The sequence below is a fragment of the Aedes aegypti genome, chromosome 1, assembly GCF_002204515.2.
Source record: "Aedes aegypti strain LVP_AGWG chromosome 1, AaegL5.0 Primary Assembly, whole genome shotgun sequence".
Classification (NCBI taxonomy): domain Eukaryota; kingdom Metazoa; phylum Arthropoda; class Insecta; order Diptera; family Culicidae; genus Aedes; species Aedes aegypti.
The window spans coordinates 108,158,746-108,175,578 of record NC_035107.1 but is presented as its reverse complement, the minus strand read 5'-3'; the positions used below and the strand labels follow the sequence as shown (position 1 = coordinate 108,175,578).

The window sequence follows — 16,833 nt, the reverse complement described above, 5'->3', positions numbered from 1 at the left end:
GGGAGGGGGTCCAGAAATGGCCAATTTTGGCGTTACGTAATAAATGGATGCTGCCTAACGAGCGGTGGAAATTCTACCGAGCAGAAATGCATTTGCTGTCCTATAATGTAAGAACTAACATTGGAAATGTTGCAGTTATAATGTTGTCGAATCATATCAACTAACATAACTGAACAGAAGAAAATTCAAGTGAAAAGAATAACATTTTCTTTGTTTATATGTTAACTATGTTATTGTTCATTGGGAAGCCTTAACAAATGTTAAAGCTAATAGAAATCGTAAATATAACTGTTTGTTTTTAAAATTATTGTTCGAAACGGTAAACTTTTCACTTGCCCCACTTTTGGGGCAAGTGAAAAGTAAGGAGACATTTTTCAAAAACTTTTTCTGTATTTTTTCTTTAATTTTTCATAAAAATCAATTTCAGCATGCTGCTTATATTTGGTGGAAGTCAAGCTAAAAAATATACACGACCTCATTTGTTTCAATTTAAAGTCTCTAGAATTTGAAGAATCTCAACTATGCGAATTCCATTACCCACTTGCCCCACGGTACCTTATAAACACTTTTATTGTAAAGGTGGAAAGAACTAGGCAATTTAAAGAAAAAAAAAACCCCTCCCCCTAATGATGGACGCCATTTTTGGATGATCCCTTTGTGGATTTTGTTTCCGAAAAATCTCCAATAATTTCTAATAAAATATCCTTGGGGTGAAAGTCTTGAACTGATTATTTGGCAATTTCCTTGAGATTTGTTTTAAGCATCTATGAAGGGACTCCTGAAGCAATATCTGCAATAATTTCTGAAGACATTCTTCTAAAATCTCAAGGTTGAGATCCTAAAAAAAATCCTGGACGACAATGCCATAAGAAATCCTAAAGAATATGTGCAGACATCTTTGGATAAATCACATCTTCAATTTCTGAAGATGTCTTAAAGCGTAGCCTCTCACCATGGCCGAGCGTATTGTAGATCTCCATCTTCGTCGGTATTGAGCAATACTTCTCCAGTTGCCCCTAACGTTTAGGGTCGCCACGTCATCTTCTACTGCGTACAGCCAGTGTATTCGCGGTCTTCCACGAAGTCGCCTATAGATATGTAACTGGTTTCCTTCTGATTTTTTTTCGCTGTTCTGTCTTCCGACATTCATACTAACTGACCAGCCCACTGAAGTCTGCCGTATTTTACACGCTTAATAATATTCGCATTTTCATACACTTGATATAACTCGTGATTCATGCGTCTGCGCCACACACCATTTTCGAGTTCCCGACCGAGTCCACGCTTAGTGCCCGTAGAGAGTTTTTCACTGAACTGCGGTCGATATCATCCGCAAAGCCAAGGAGCATGTGCGACCGTGTGATGATAGTGCCGTTTCTCTGCATTCCAGATCTCCTCTCCAGTGCAATGTTGAACAGTAAATTTGAAAGTGCGTCTCCTTACTTCAATCCGTCTAAATTCATAAAAGAGATTGAAACCTCATCTGCAAACCGAACACTTGATTTCGAACCATCCAGCATAGCACGTATCAGTCTAATTAGTTCCGCCGGAAAACCATGTTCAGATATTATCTGCCACATCGCATTTCTTTCCACTGCATCGTATGCCGCCTTGAAATCTATAAACAGATGGTGAGTCTGCAAGTTCTACTCCCGGAATTTATTTAAGCTCATTCGCAAGACCATCAACCAGCCGGTGGGCATTTCTTCGTCTTCCCATACCTTCAGAAGTACTCAGTGGATCGGATCGACTGGTAAAGCTGCTCACTTCCGTGTTTGAGAAGCTCGACCGGGATCTTGTCATTAGTATCAGCAGCCTTACAGTTCTTCAGTTCACTTCTTCTTCTTCTTATTCTTGGCATTACGTACTCACAGAGCCTGCTTCTCAGCTTAGTGTTCTTATGAGCATTTTCACAGTTATTAACTGAGAGCTTTCTTTGCCAAAGTTGCCATATTTGCATTCGTATAATATATTATAGTGTGGCAGGTACGATGCCCAGGGAAGTCAAGGAAATTTCCATTACGAAAAGATCCTGGACCGACCGGAAATCGAACCCAGACACCTTCAGCATGGCTTTGCTTTGTAACTGCGGACTCTAACCACACGGCTAAGAAAGGCCCCAGCTCACTGATAGCCTTTTCAAGCTCTTCTATGATCATACACGGTACATCCGCTACATTTCCATTTTTACCGTTCAACAACTGCTGCAAGTGCTCATTTCACCTGGCAGCCATAGCCGTTTTATCGGTCAGCAAATTCACTTCTCGATCATTGCACATGGAGGGCACTGGTACGGTATTGAGCCGCGTGCCATTGACCGTTGCATAAAATATCGGCATGTTGTTACGGTTTATGCTTTCACACTTTCTTCGTGTTGCCTTTTATGTCTGCGGTGGATTCGCTTTTCTTCGTATCTCGCTGTCATGTACCGCAGGCTTGATAATGCTCCTCAACATCATTAGAGTTCGGTGAAATACTCTAGAGCAGCGTGCTGACTTTGCTTCTTTGCGAGGGAGCGAAAAAATGCTAAGCAAAGAGGCAACGAATAATGAGCGAGGAAGATGCAGCGCAAAATACAACAGAGTAAAATTCCATCAAAAAAGGGTGCTCTCACAACTCCCCGAGGACTGTTTGTTCAGGCGGCAGATTCCAGAGTTCTTTTGAAGTGTGAGTAAAGGTGAGCATCGCAACAAGAAATAGAGAGTACCTGAAAAAATCCTCGCATTTGTTTGCACTCTCACTCGAACCGCTTGAGGATCTGTGTTAAACATTTTGAGTTTAGTTTTTTCTCCTCAGAAAAACGGCAAAATCGCCTCCTCTTTGCCTTGCAGAAAAGTTTCTATCAAGCCTGCATGTACCGCTCTCTGTTGTGTCGGGTACCAGCCACATGCATACGGCTTCTGGCTTCACGTCTGTCACTCTCCATCGATCCAGACGTTTTGTCTTTGCCTGTGACCAGTGGCACTAACTTCCTGCGCCGTTGTTATCACAGCTTCGTGGATAGGGTCCCACAGGCTGTTGACATCTCCAGAAACGTTGATTCTTCCCAACGGAATGAAGGCTTTCCATTTCAATGACGTGTCGGAAGTAGTCTTCTTTCTCGTTCTGCGTATTTGCGTCGCTGATGACTATCTTCACATCTTATATTGGGCACTCTACGTAGGCCTTATCTAGGCTCTCATAGATTTCAATCGAGCCGAAATGTGAAGGGAGAAGGATGGAAGCATCTTGATAAACGGACGTGAGGTGATTGAAAGGTGGAAGCAGCACTGCGATGAACAACTGAATGGCACGGAGAACACAGGAACAGAGGGTCACAACAGCGGAGGAAGTGATTACGTCAACAAGGCGGTTGAAGGAAACCAACCTGTTCTCACATTGAGGGAAGTTAAGGATGCCATCAACCAGCTCAAGAACAACAAAGCAGCTGGAAAGGATGATATTGGAGCTAAACTCATTAAAATAGGGCCGAAGATGTTGGCCGCCTGTCTGCACCGGCTGATTGTCAGAATCTGGGAAACGGAACAGCTGCCGGAGGAGTGGAAGTAAGGGGTCATATGCCCCATTTACAAGAAGGGCGACAAACTGGAATGTGAAAACTATCGTGCGATCACTGTCCTGTATGCCGCCTACAAAATGCTATCCCAAATTATCTTCTGTCATCTATCACCAATAGCAAATGAGTTTGGGGGAAGTTATCAAGCTTGTTTCATCAACGGTAGCTCGACGACGGACCAAATCTTCACGCCGGGGACGCCTAGGAAGTAGTGTTACGATAGACAAGGATATTTTTGAGGTGGTTGATGAGTTTGTCTACCTCGAATCTTTATTAACGGCTGATAACAACGTTAGTCGTGAAATACGGAGACGCATGAGCAGTGGAAATCGCGCCTACTATGGACTGCAGAAGAAGCTGCGATCGAGAAAGATTCACTCCCGTATCAAATAGTACGTGGTATGTACAAAATCAATCTTTGCAGACTCATGCAAAATGGTGCAGCCCAAGTGGCGCTAGTTCAAGAACCCTACTTTCGTAGAGGGAACTTCTATCTAGGTAACCTTGTGGACCCAGTTTTTGCTACTTTTAGCAAACTTGAAATGGCAAACTCGCGCTCCATGCCCCGCGCATGCGTGCTCGTTAATAAAGCAATCGTTGCTACACTCATTTCTGAGTTAACTACCAGAGATGTATGTGCTGTCACAATCGATGTTTCTGTTGGTGACCTCAACAGGAAATACGTCTATTGTTCGGTATATTTACCACATGATGAACCATCCCCAACGGATGACTTCAAACGAGTTGTCGTACACTGCGTAACAAAAGGCCTTCCGCTGATTGTGGGCAGTGATGCCAATGCTCATCACATCATCTGGGGCAGCTCGGATATCAATTTGAGAGGCTCCAGTCTGATGGAATACTTAAGTAGTACAGACCTTGGATTACTTAACATAGGCAATCGCCCAACCTTCATGGTTTCTAATAGAGAAGAAGTGTTAGACATAACGCTCTGCTCGAATAGAATCAGTCACGAGTTGACGAATTGGCATGTATCAGATGAGGAATCATTATCTGATCATCGCTACATCTTCTTTGAACATTCAAATGTAACTGCGCAGACTTTGCGTTTTAGGAATCCCCGGTCAACAAACTGGGAACTCTACATTGAATTGGTTGCGACCAAATTTCATGGATATTCTTCGTCCATTGAAAATCCAAGTGATCTGGATGATGCCGTTGATACTACAACATCCTACATTATGGAAGCTTTTGAAGAAGCATGTCCTCTGCGGTCTGTAAAGACTACAAGAGGGACCCCATGGTGGAATTCCGATCTGACTAGACTCAGGAAACAATGTAGAAGGAGTTGGAACAGACGCCGTTCAGCTGGATCAGAGTCGTTCAAGTCAGCTCGCAAGGCTTACAAGAAGGCTCTTCGTTCTGCTGAACGATCCGGCTGGAAAAACCTTTGTACAAATGTTTCCAGTTTGAGTGAAGTCAGTCGGCTGAACAAAATCCTTGCAAAATCTAAGGATTTCCAAGTGAACGAAATTCGCTTACCTAATGGTGACTTTACTTCTTCCGATGAAGAAGTTTTAGAATGTTTATTCAATACACACTTCCCCGGATGTGTGGACATAGCATCTACGGATGAACCAAATGTCTTTTCATGTAGTTACGAGTCTCTGGCCTCGGCTCGCAGTATCGTAACTACTGAATCGATTCAATGGGCACTTAATAGTTTTGCTCCTTTCAAATCTCCAGGAGCGGATGGGATTTATCCTGTTCTGCTCCAAAAGGGATTTGAGTCTATCAAACATGTTTTGAAAAAGCTACTTGTAAGCAGTTTTGCTACCGGGTACATTCCCAAATCCTGGCGTGATATTACTGTAAAGTTTATCCCAAAAGGAGGACGTGCGTCGTATGAGGAAGCGAAGAGTTTTAGACCAATCAGTCTGACCTCTTTTCTTCTGAAATGTCTGGAACGCATTATCGATCATCACATCCGTGATGTTTATTTGGCAAACATGCCTCTTCATGTGAATCAACATGCTTACCAATCTGGAAAGTCCACTGTGACTCTCTTACACAAAGTTGTATACGATATCGAGAAAGCATTCGCTCAGAAGCAATCCTGCTTGGGTGTTTTCTTGGATATTGAGGGTGCCTTTGATAACGTGTCTTTCGATGCCATATTGGAAGCCGCACGAAACCATGGGCTACCTACAATGATTACCAATTGGATTCATCAAATGCTCAAAAACCGACATCTCTTCTCGACATTGCGTCAAGCAGCGATTCGAAAATTGAGTGTTTGCGGATGCCCCCAAGGGGGAGTCTTGTCACCACTTTTGTGGAATCTCGTAGCAGATACGCTATTGAGGCAACTCAATAATTGCGGTTTTCCAACTTATGGATTTGCCGACGACTATCTAGCTCTGATAGTTGGTATGTGCATAAGCACCCTATTCGACCTGATGCAAAGTGCTCTTCAGGTAGTCGAGAGTTGGTGTCGCCAATATGGCCTTTCGGTTAACCCGAATAAAACATCTATTGTTCTTTTTACGGAAAGACGAAACCGCGATGGAATTCGACCTTTACGTCTTTTTGGCACTGAGATTAATGTGACTGATCAAGTAAAGTATGTTGGAGTCATTCTAGATTCCAAACTTTCATGGACACCTCACATTGATCTCAGAGTCAAAAAAGCTTGCATGGCCTTCGGTCAATGCCGGCGAACCTTTGGTAAAACTTGGGGCCTCAAACCCAAATATATCAAATGGATTTACACAACAGTTGTTCGGCCAATATTGGCATATGGATGTCTTGTGTGGTGGCAAAAGGGCGAAGTGAGAACAATCCAATCAAAATTGGGCCATCTCCAAAGGATGTGCTTGATGGCGATGTCTGGTGCGTTCTCTACAACTCCCACAGCAGCGCTCGAGGCCCTTTTCGACGTTGCGCCACTACACATATATCTTAAACAAGAAGCACTTTCTTGCTCTTACCGTTTATGGGTACTGGATCTACTGGAGAAAAATCCAGTGAATCGTAGATCTACACACACTTCGTTGTTTCCACTTTTGGTGAATTGGGACAAAATTGTCCTTGCTCCAAGTGATCTCACAATTGCTTGTAACTTTCCTTACAGGACATTTACCACACAATTCCCTTCACGGGAAGAGTGGACGTCTGGCTATTTGGAAAGAAGTATATCAAGCAATATAGTATGTTACACTGATGGCTCCCTTCTTGAAGGTAGAGCTGGTGCAGGAGTATATTCTCGTGAGCTAAGGCTGAATCAGTTTTACTCACTTGGTAGAAACTGCACCGTTTTTCAGGCGGAAATATTTGCTCTTATGTGTGGAGTGCAATCAGCACTTCAACAGCGCGTAATGGGTAAAGTCATATACTTCTGTTCAGATAGTCAGGCTGCTATAAAAGCTCTCGCTTCGGCCAACTCAAGGTCGAAGCTTGTTATCGCATGTCGAACTCAAATTGAGGAACTGAATTCAGTTAACTCTGTAAACCTTGTATGGGTACCTGGCCATTCTTCCATCGCTGGAAATGAATTGGCTGATGAGCTAGCTCGCGATGGAGCATCGCATGACTTCATTGGCCCTGAGCCGGCTATTCCAATTTCGAAGTGCTGGGTGAAGCTTCAGATAAACTCTTGGGCGGCAACTCAGCACAAGCAATATTGGAATAGTTTGGAGTCGTGTCGTCAAACAAAATTGTATATTACTGAGCCATCTCCAAAGGTGGCGAAGTATTTAACAAATCTGTCAAAGCAGAATTGCAGTCTCTTGGTCAGAGCGTTGACAGGCCACTGCCGACTCAACTATCACATGGCAAATATTCAGCGTGCTGACTCATTTGTGTGTGATAGTTGTGACTCCGATTATGGAACTTCGTATCACCTGATATGTAACTGTCCAGTTTTTGCGCAAATGCGATTCCAATTACTTGGTAAACACTTATTAAGTGAAACTGAATTCAGAAGCCTGAATCTTCAGGACATTCTGTTATTCTTAACCCGCTGTGGTAATGAGCTATAGGCTCTCTTTACGCTCATGCGTTTTGCAGTGCCCTTTTTAGGGCGCTGTTCGAACCCATTGTGGTATGGAGCTACATGCTCTCATTTCGCTTATGCGATCTTCCCTCTTCAAGGGACCCCACTCCTATTTCCTCCCATCTTTCCCTTCCCTTTCCTCTCCCATCGGGTAGATGATGAAATAGGCTCAAATATGGCGATGGCACAAATCTCCCAACTGGTGGGGAACGTGCCTTTGGAGCCGGCCTTCTGATACCTGATACCTAAAGGTGAGCATCGCAACAAGAAATAGAGAGTACCTGAAAAAATCCTCGCATTTGTTTGCACTCTCACTCGAACCGCTTGAGGATCTGTGTTAAAAATTTTGAGTTTAGTTTTTTCTCCTCAGAAAAACGGCAAAATCGCCTCCTCTTTGCCTTGCAGAAAAGTTTCTATCAAGCCTGCATGTACCGCTCTCTGTTGTGTCGGGTACCAGCCACATGCATACGGCTTCTGGCTTCACGTCTGTCACTCTCCATCGATCCAGACGTTTTGTCTTTGCCTGTGACCAGTGGCACTAACTTCCTGCGCCGTTGTTATCACAGCTTCGTGGATAGGGTCCCACAGGCTGTTGACATCTCCAGAAACGTTGATTCTTCCCAACGGAATGAAGGCTTTCCATTTCAATGACGTGTCGGAAGTAGTCTTCTTTCTCGTTCTGCGTATTTGCGTCGCTGATGACTATCTTCACATCTTATATTGGGCACTCTACGTAGGCCTTATCTAGGCTCTCATAGATTTCAATCGAGCCGAAATGTGAAGGGAGAAGGATGGAAGCATCTTGATAAACGGACGTGAGGTGATTGAAAGGTGGAAGCAGCACTGCGATGAACAACTGAATGGCACGGAGAACACAGGAACAGAGGGTCACAACAGCGGAGGAAGTGATTACGTCAACAAGGCGGTTGAAGGAAACCAACCTGTTCTCACATTGAGGGAAGTTAAGGATGCCATCAACCAGCTCAAGAACAACAAAGCAGCTGGAAAGGATGATATTGGAGCTAAACTCATTAAAATAGGGCCGAAGATGTTGGCCGCCTGTCTGCACCGGCTGATTGTCAGAATCTGGGAAACGGAACAGCTGCCGGAGGAGTGGAAGTAAGGGGTCATATGCCCCATTTACAAGAAGGGCGACAAACTGGAATGTGAAAACTATCGTGCGATCACTGTCCTGTATGCCGCCTACAAAATGCTATCCCAAATTATCTTCTGTCATCTATCACCAATAGCAAATGAGTTTGGGGGAAGTTATCAAGCTTGTTTCATCAACGGTAGCTCGACGACGGACCAAATCTTCACGCCGGGGACGCCTAGGAAGTAGTGTTACGATAGACAAGGATATTTTTGAGGTGGTTGATGAGTTTGTCTACCTCGAATCTTTATTAACGGCTGATAACAACGTTAGTCGTGAAATACGGAGACGCATGAGCAGTGGAAATCGCGCCTACTATGGACTGCAGAAGAAGCTGCGATCGAGAAAGATTCACTCCCGTATCAAATAGTACATGGTATGTACAAAATGCTAATAAGTCCGGTGGTCCTCTGTAGACATGAAACCTGGGCCATGCAGGGAAACGACCTGCAAACACTTGTTTGAGCGAAGAATGGTGCTTAGGACCATCTTTGGCGGTGTGCAGGAACGGTTTGTGCCGGCGGAGGATGAACCACGAGCTCGCTAGGCTCTACGACGAACCCAGTATCCAGAAGGTGGCGAAAGTCGGAAGGGTGCGTTGGGCAGGGCATGTTGCGAGAGTACCGGACAACAAAAATGGTGTTCCTTTGCGTAGTGGTTAGAGTTCAGCCATGCTGAAGGTGTCTGGGTTCGATTCCCGGTCGGTCCAGGATCTTTTTGTAATGGAAATTTCCTTGACTTCCCTGGGCAAAGAGTATTGAATGCGAAAATGGCAATTTAGGCAAAGAAAGCTCTCAGTTAATAACTGTGGAAGTGCTCTTAGAACACTACGCTGAGTAGCCGGCTCTGTCCCAGTGGGGACGTTAATGCCAAGAAAAAAAGAAATAAATAAATAATGTGCGATGAAGCAAATTCGATTGCTTAGGTCATCACGAAGTACTGCCTGATTAATATTTTGTAATTCAATAATTAGACGCAGGTAGTGTATACTACACAGCAAATGTTCTAAGAACCTTATAAATGTTTGATAATAATCACACATATTTTCTCCTCTGGCTTGCAATGTGTTTAAAGAGATATATACAGCTTTAATGATCCAATATTACGATAAAACATTGACTAAGGCATCAATAAATAAAAAAAATACTCTCAAAGCTATTCATACAAATGGCTTGTATAATAGTTACGCGAGTACCATAGTAGTTGAGCTATGATAAATTTATCAAACCTTCCACCTGTTGAATCACTATTATGAGACTACAGCGAATATTAGTGCAAATGAGCTGACGTCAAAATAATTATAAATGATAATTTACCTAATAAGTTTATTCAAATCGTGTAACTCGTCAGCTTCCATAAGACAGTGGAATATCCACACCAACAGGGTCAGCACATGCTCAAACGCTGCGGTGATTGTCGGCAGCATCTTCAGCATATTGTTGAGCGTATTCCTTGCCCGAGATCGTAGTTCTCTCCTTTCCATGGCGCCTATTTTCAAACCCAGTGATTGGTGAAGATTCTTGGCAGCTAGTTTCAGCGTTGTGGCTATCCTTTGCAAATATCCTACCACTATCTCCTCGCCGCCTGGACGATGAAATATATTGATCTTTTCCATAATGCAAACCTCAGGTATGAATGGGACGTCTCCAGCCGGTTCCGAGTCGTTTAAGTTCTTTGGAAACCTTAAAGTTTTAATTTGGTTCAATGCAGCTTTGCATTCCTTGAGTTTGGCTTGTGCAATCGCATTGGGATGATATACGCTTCTATAGGTAAACTTTGAATCGTTCTCTATGACCAAAGAGCAAGTGTACAGAACTGCTTCGGCCATGGTTTTATCGACCTGATCTAGCTGAAGTTCTCCGTGACTTAGCTTGTCTCGTATTCTTGGACCGTTCATCGCTGAAAATAGGTCGTAGACCAGTTCCAACAGAGAATTAGGAAAATAATCATACATTCGATTGCGATCTTGTGTGATGGAATTGTACTCTTCAAATACGGTGTCCATGATTATGTAATACTCGTCCAGTTTTGCTCGCCAATCCCTTCGGTAGAGTTGACCATACAATCTCCGAAGGTACATTTCCAGCTGGATTAGGGCGTGACTCACACAAAAATAGAATTGGTCCTTTTTGTAGTACTTCAAAGTTTGCGTCCAATCTCTGAGTTGAAGATTCGATATTTGTGGATGATTCATGAGGCAATTTTTCAACTGTAATTCATTGAAATTTTCAAGTCCCATTTCAGTGACTAACATCTGAGCATCAAGGGAACAACTTCGATGCTTCAAGGCAGAGTTTCGCTCGAGCAGAACCTTTCCTATCGACGTCATAATCAACAGCAGGAAATTGTTGTAGATTGGGCTAAGATCGTCGTCACTGAGGAAACCATGCCAGACCAAATTTCTCAAGTTGATTCCATTTGGGGTGCCTAGTAGGAGTCTCAGAAGGTATATAATAGTTTCACCTAGCTCAGTCGCCAAGGTGTCGGTCATCAGCAGATCTCGTAACAAATGTGGTGGTGTAATACCTGTCCTGCTGAGGAAAATGTTTCCTAGTGAATACTCAAGGACAGATGAGAGTATCAACGTCCTGGTTAACGTCGTTGCATGTAACGACATAACTATCACATCTAATCGATTGCACCATGTCAGCATCTCGGGCAGGTATTCTACGATTGGACATCGTTTCAAGAAGGCGTGGAATTTGGGCATCAATCCACTGCATTGTTTGTAGGTCAAAGGCTTATCATGAGGAACTGAAAAGAAAATGTTAATTGTTAAAAATGTGGAAACGATTCTCATACATGATTGTTGGCATGTATCTTTTAGCGACTTGATCACTATTTAAATGCAAGTTTCTGAAAAGTTTTTCTTTTTGATAGAAGGTCTGTATAGTCCCTTCTTTAATCAAAATAGTTAGTTTTCCTCTTTTCAGTGATTTCTAATAGTAAATTCTTGTGACTCCAGAGATTCCTACTCCAGAAATTTTACCTTGGTTACCTTAAGGGATTTCACAAAATTTCATCCAGCGATCACACCTGCAGTCCCTCCGAAAGAGGGTAATCCCCCAGTACCGGACATAATCGAAAAATAGAGAAATCAAGGTCCAATCAAGATGGTGCTAAAAGAAAAGGAAGCTATTATGGAAAGAAATGTTTGCGTAGAAAAGCATCGACATTGCCATCATCATAGGACGTTCCTTAAGCCTAAGTTGAGTGTCTCCATTCCCAAATATCGACTTGTGCGGCTAGATCGGACCGGCCCTGAAAGAGGGGGAGTCGCCACCGCTTTGCGCCACAACATCAACTGTCGCCTACTGCCGAGCCTGCAGCTCAAACTCGTCGAGGCCGTGTGAGTAGAAGTGCAAGCTTCTGATGGCCCGATCGCTGCATACTACCCAACGCAAGCGAACCACAACGATGGGTCGGCCACGGCCCTACGGCAGGATATCACCAAGCTACTCGGCGGCGCGGGCAGTACATCATCGCTGGCGACCTCAACGCGAAGCACGAAGCTTGGGGGAACCTCCGAAGAAAGCGAAACGGAGTAATCCTGCATCGAGGCTTGGAGGGAGGTGACTTCAACATCTTGGACCTGGATGCTGTTTATCACTAACGTGGTAAACTTCTCTCAACCGGTCGTCAACCAAGAACTCAGCTCGGACCACTATCCGGTGGTGGCCGAAGTTGGGTCCTCGGTCGACCGGCATCTCACGACTCGGCGCATCTATCATCGTGTCAACTGGAGCCAGTTCCAGCAGTGTGTCGCTACCCACGTCGACTACGAGGTGCGACCCGAAACATCTGATGACATCGATCGGCAGCTGCATGCCATCGAAGAGGCGATCTCCCAGGCCAGGGAACGGCACGTGCCGGCAACCAGTCAGGTGAGCAACAATATACCAATCGATAGGCTTACTAAATATATGATCCAACTTCGTAATACCACCCGCAGACAGTACCACCGAACTAAGTTGCCTGCCCTTAAAATCCGATGTCAATCGGATGAACAAAATTATCAAGGCCAGAATGGTGGACCTCAGGAATCAAAGTTTTGCGCTCTTCCCGACTGTGCTCAGCCGTTCTGGAAGCTAACAAAAATTGAAAAAGAAAAACCAAGCCTAGGCCCATTCCACCGTAGGTTCCGCTAGATAACAATGGCCCCGTAGATCGCTTGATAACGCCTGCTGAGAAGGCAGCCGAAATAAGTCGACATTTCGTCAGCTCACATAATCTTGGACGCAACATCATCAGTCCACAAAAAGCTGCCTTAATGAGCATGCAAACAATCTCCATCAGATTCCCAACGACTTCTCGGAGGAGTTGGAGATCACAGCTGACAAACTCTCGACCTATTTAAAATGCTCCAAAGATATGAAGGCTTCAGGTTTCGATAGCATAATGAACTTTGTACTCAATCACTTGAGTGTCCAGTTCTATGATCACCTCGCGGCTTAGCTACTTCCCATCGCCCTGGAAGTCAGCTAAAGTCGTCCCCATCAGGAAACCTGGCAACGATCCTTCCTCTCTCAAAAGCTATCGCCCCATCAGCCTTCTCTCAGTGTTATCAAAGTTTTACGAAAGGGCAGTTTATAGCCGACTTCTTGCTTCTGTTGAGCAAAACAACATCCTGCTCGAGGAACAGTTTGGATTGCGACGCTGTAGATCAACCGTGCACCAACTGTCCCGAGTCATCAACATCCTCAGACGGAACAAGTCCTTATCCAAAACCTCTGCCATGACTCTGCTCGATGTTGAAAAAGCATTCGACAACGTCTGGCATGATGGCCTGGTGTTCAAGCACAATCTTCCCATCTACCTGATGAAAATAGTGCAAAACTATTTGTCAGCGAAGATATTCCGGGTCTCGCTAAATGGAGCAATTTCCGATGCGCACGACATCATCGCAGGCGTTCCCCAGGGCAACTGATGTTCAACTTGTTCACCTTCGATATGCACGAACTCCCAGGAGGAGGTGCGCTGTCTCTGTTCACAGATGACACCTCCATCGTCTACAGCGGAAGAGATCAGAGCGCTCACGGCAAAACTCCAACGAGGCTTGGATTTCTTGACAGCATTCCTCACCAGCTGGAAGATATCAACGCAGCGAAGACCCAGCTCATCCTCTTCCCCCAATCCAAATCCCCCAGACTTGTTCCGGCTGAGGATTGTAAAATCACCCTTAACGGCACAGCGGTTGAATGGTCCAACGAGGCCGATTATCTAGGTTTGACTTTGGATAGCAAGCTGATCTTTCGACAACAAGTTGACAAAACGGCCATAAGGTGCAGCACGATGCTGTATCCCCTCATAAACCGAAGATCGACACTGTCTCAAAAGAACAAACTTGCTGTCTCCAAACAAATCATTCGTCCCGTGATCGAGTACGGCATGCCGGTCTGGGAGAGCTGCCATCTAAAGCTCCAGAGGGTTCAGAACAAGTTTCTGAGTTTAGCTCGTCTTCATGGTCGCCGATTGTTCTCTCTGCCTGCCGCTTTACAAAGAGTTAATTCAATCCAGCTCTTTTCAGAGCTAGATTTCTAGGAGGTAGACAATGCGGTGTGACGTTTGAGTTGCAAATAGGAGACGGTGGAAGCAGTTAGCCTTCCGAGCGATTCCGGTGGAAAATTTAGTGGATGTTTGTCTTTTGGTCCTTCGGAGTCGTTGGCATTGGGCCTACAGTTTGGTTTACCACCACATGCTTTTTGTGAAAATAGATCTAAACCTGATCTAAATAGATATATTTGATGTGAAAAAATATCATTTTCATTTGGTAAATATAATTGGGAAACCATCTGTTTCTATTCGAAATGAATCACTACCAGTTTTCTTTGACCTTTTGTGGTATACCCGTGTCCTTTGTTCAATGCATGTCATTCTACTCCATTACTATTAAGAAATAATGAAGTAGTCGTTTTTATACAATTATCATAGTTTATTCTTTATTCGGAATCGTTTCCCTCCTTGATATCCAAAAGACAGAACCGGGAAAAGCGGGAAAAAGACGGGAATTTGAATCCTCCGGGAAAAAGACGGGAAAACCGGGAATTTGAGAAGATCACCGGGAAAATCGTTTTGAACGAACATCTTCAAGCTGTAATCTACAAAATTACCTCCAAAATAAATTATAGAAAGTAGTTATGTTTAATGACATTCTCATGGCATCCGCAATTTCGAAATAATTTCAAACATTAATCATTTAATTTCTACTACCTATGCTACATCATATTTCTTTAAACTGCTTCACTCTTTTCTAAGCAACGTTTCAAAATATTTTTTTGAATATTTGTTCTCGCACTGTCAGTGCTAATATTTTTTGAACTTTTCTCTATTTTTTTTACTTGACGTTTTGAATCAAAGTTTTATTACTTATTGCAGATTGGTTAGCACTCTTCTGTAATTGTTGGATACCACAACTAATCTTGAAAATAAGCCTTTATTTATAAAAGTTTTTATATGTCACTTGTTATCTAGTCGACAAAAGTTTTGAATAAGGGCGCATTTACGATTTTAATAACGATCAAGCTGCTACAGCGCATACATATAAAATGTGTAGAATATCCATACAAAAAGCATTACGAGAGGGTGGATGGATGTCAAAAATGATAATTTTCGGTGTTATTAAAATTGTGAGTGAGCCCTATGTAAGTGCTTCTACATGTGCGGATTTGTTTCATTCATACCTTGAACTTATTTGCTTTAGAGAAGAAAATTGAAAGATTTAAGAATTGAAATAATTTACATTACGTTAAAGAACTACTTGGGCATCTTGATGATTTACTTAGACACCTGGGGCTTTTGTCGGCCATATTATCTGAAATTCAGCATTAAGATGCGCTTAAGGTGATTATATACCAAAGCCAAACCATGAAATTTCAAGAGCACGAGTCTATTTGGTTCTCAACAGAGATCTGAGCTGAAATTTTGATCGTTTTATCACCAGCAGAATGCAACCAATCCATCAAATATTCAACGCGAACGGTTGTCAGGTTCTCTAGATCCTCAAACTTGAAGTTGAAAATTTTAAATTTAGTCTAAAAGGCAATTAAATATGGTTCAAATAGCATTCAAATTAAACTCCTGTCGTGTCAAGAGTAGGATCTGTTTTATTAGCTTCATTGATTTTCGACGAACACGAGACAAATCGATTCAGATGAATACTATATCATGTCATAGTTTTCAGGATAAGATTATATATAGATTAGAACAATCTAATAGTTAACTTATTGTTCCAATAGTGAAACTATTGATAAACAATCAAATTACTAAGAAAAAAATAAGTAAAATTTTTTGAACCGTTTTAAAAAAAATATTGCAGTACTTTTCATAGAAACGATATAGAAAAATTCTATTAAAGTCGTTGGAAAGAATGGATTAAAAACCGGGAAAATTAAGTAAAATATACCGGGAAAACCGTGAAAAAAGCGGGAATTTCAAAATCGAAATTTGGTGGCCACCCTGAAAAGAAGAAAAGATTGGCATAGTACGGTCGATTACATCGGATAATATACCCAGAGTTACTTAAGGTGATTATAAAACGAAGCCAAACTTTGAATTTTCAAGAGCACAAGACTTGAGAACCAAATAGTGCTCCGCGTTGAAAATCTATCCCATTGGTCACCACCAGCAAGCAAGCAATTTGATTGGTTTTCAACGCGAACTGTTGTCAGATTCTCTCGTCTTGTGCACTTGAAAATTCAAAGTTTGGCTTCGTTTTATAATCACCTTAAGTAACTCTGGGTATATTATCCGATGTAATCGACCGTACTATGCCAATCTTTACTGTACTCCGAATTCAGTGCGCGTGCAACACTTTTTGAATACGCACTCTTGTTGCAAACCAGTTGAATGCAACCCAGTCATGTAAAGATTTTTCATATAAAGGTAGAAGCTTTACCTAAATCACTTGCAAAGAACTGCTCCACGGCATTCCAATCCAGTGTGCCATCGGGATGGGTAAAATTGTTACCATCAAAATCACAATCACCATTCGTCACGAGCAGCATGTCTGCGATTTCATCACAATAAAACTTTTCCTGCTTTTCGTCTTCGTGCATCATAACAAAACAAACCCGCGCGACTCTTAACTTTGTCGCATAACGTTTCAGCGAC

General features: G+C 43.0%; 1 protein-coding gene across 1 annotated transcript in view; it reads right to left on the bottom strand.

Annotated features, from left to right (window-relative positions):
• Positions 1-16,833, bottom strand: part of LOC110676521 (endoplasmic reticulum membrane-associated RNA degradation protein-like) — a 21,110-nt gene extending 4,277 nt beyond the window's left edge. Inside the window, exons 1-2 of the mRNA XM_021844772.1 lie at positions 16,619-16,833; positions 10,041-11,478 (exon numbers count right to left, since the gene is read on the bottom strand). Of these exons, the coding sequence (XP_021700464.1) occupies positions 10,041-11,478; positions 16,619-16,781 (1,601 nt within the window). The 5' untranslated portion in view covers positions 16,782-16,833. The remainder of the gene's footprint in view (positions 1-10,040; positions 11,479-16,618) is intronic.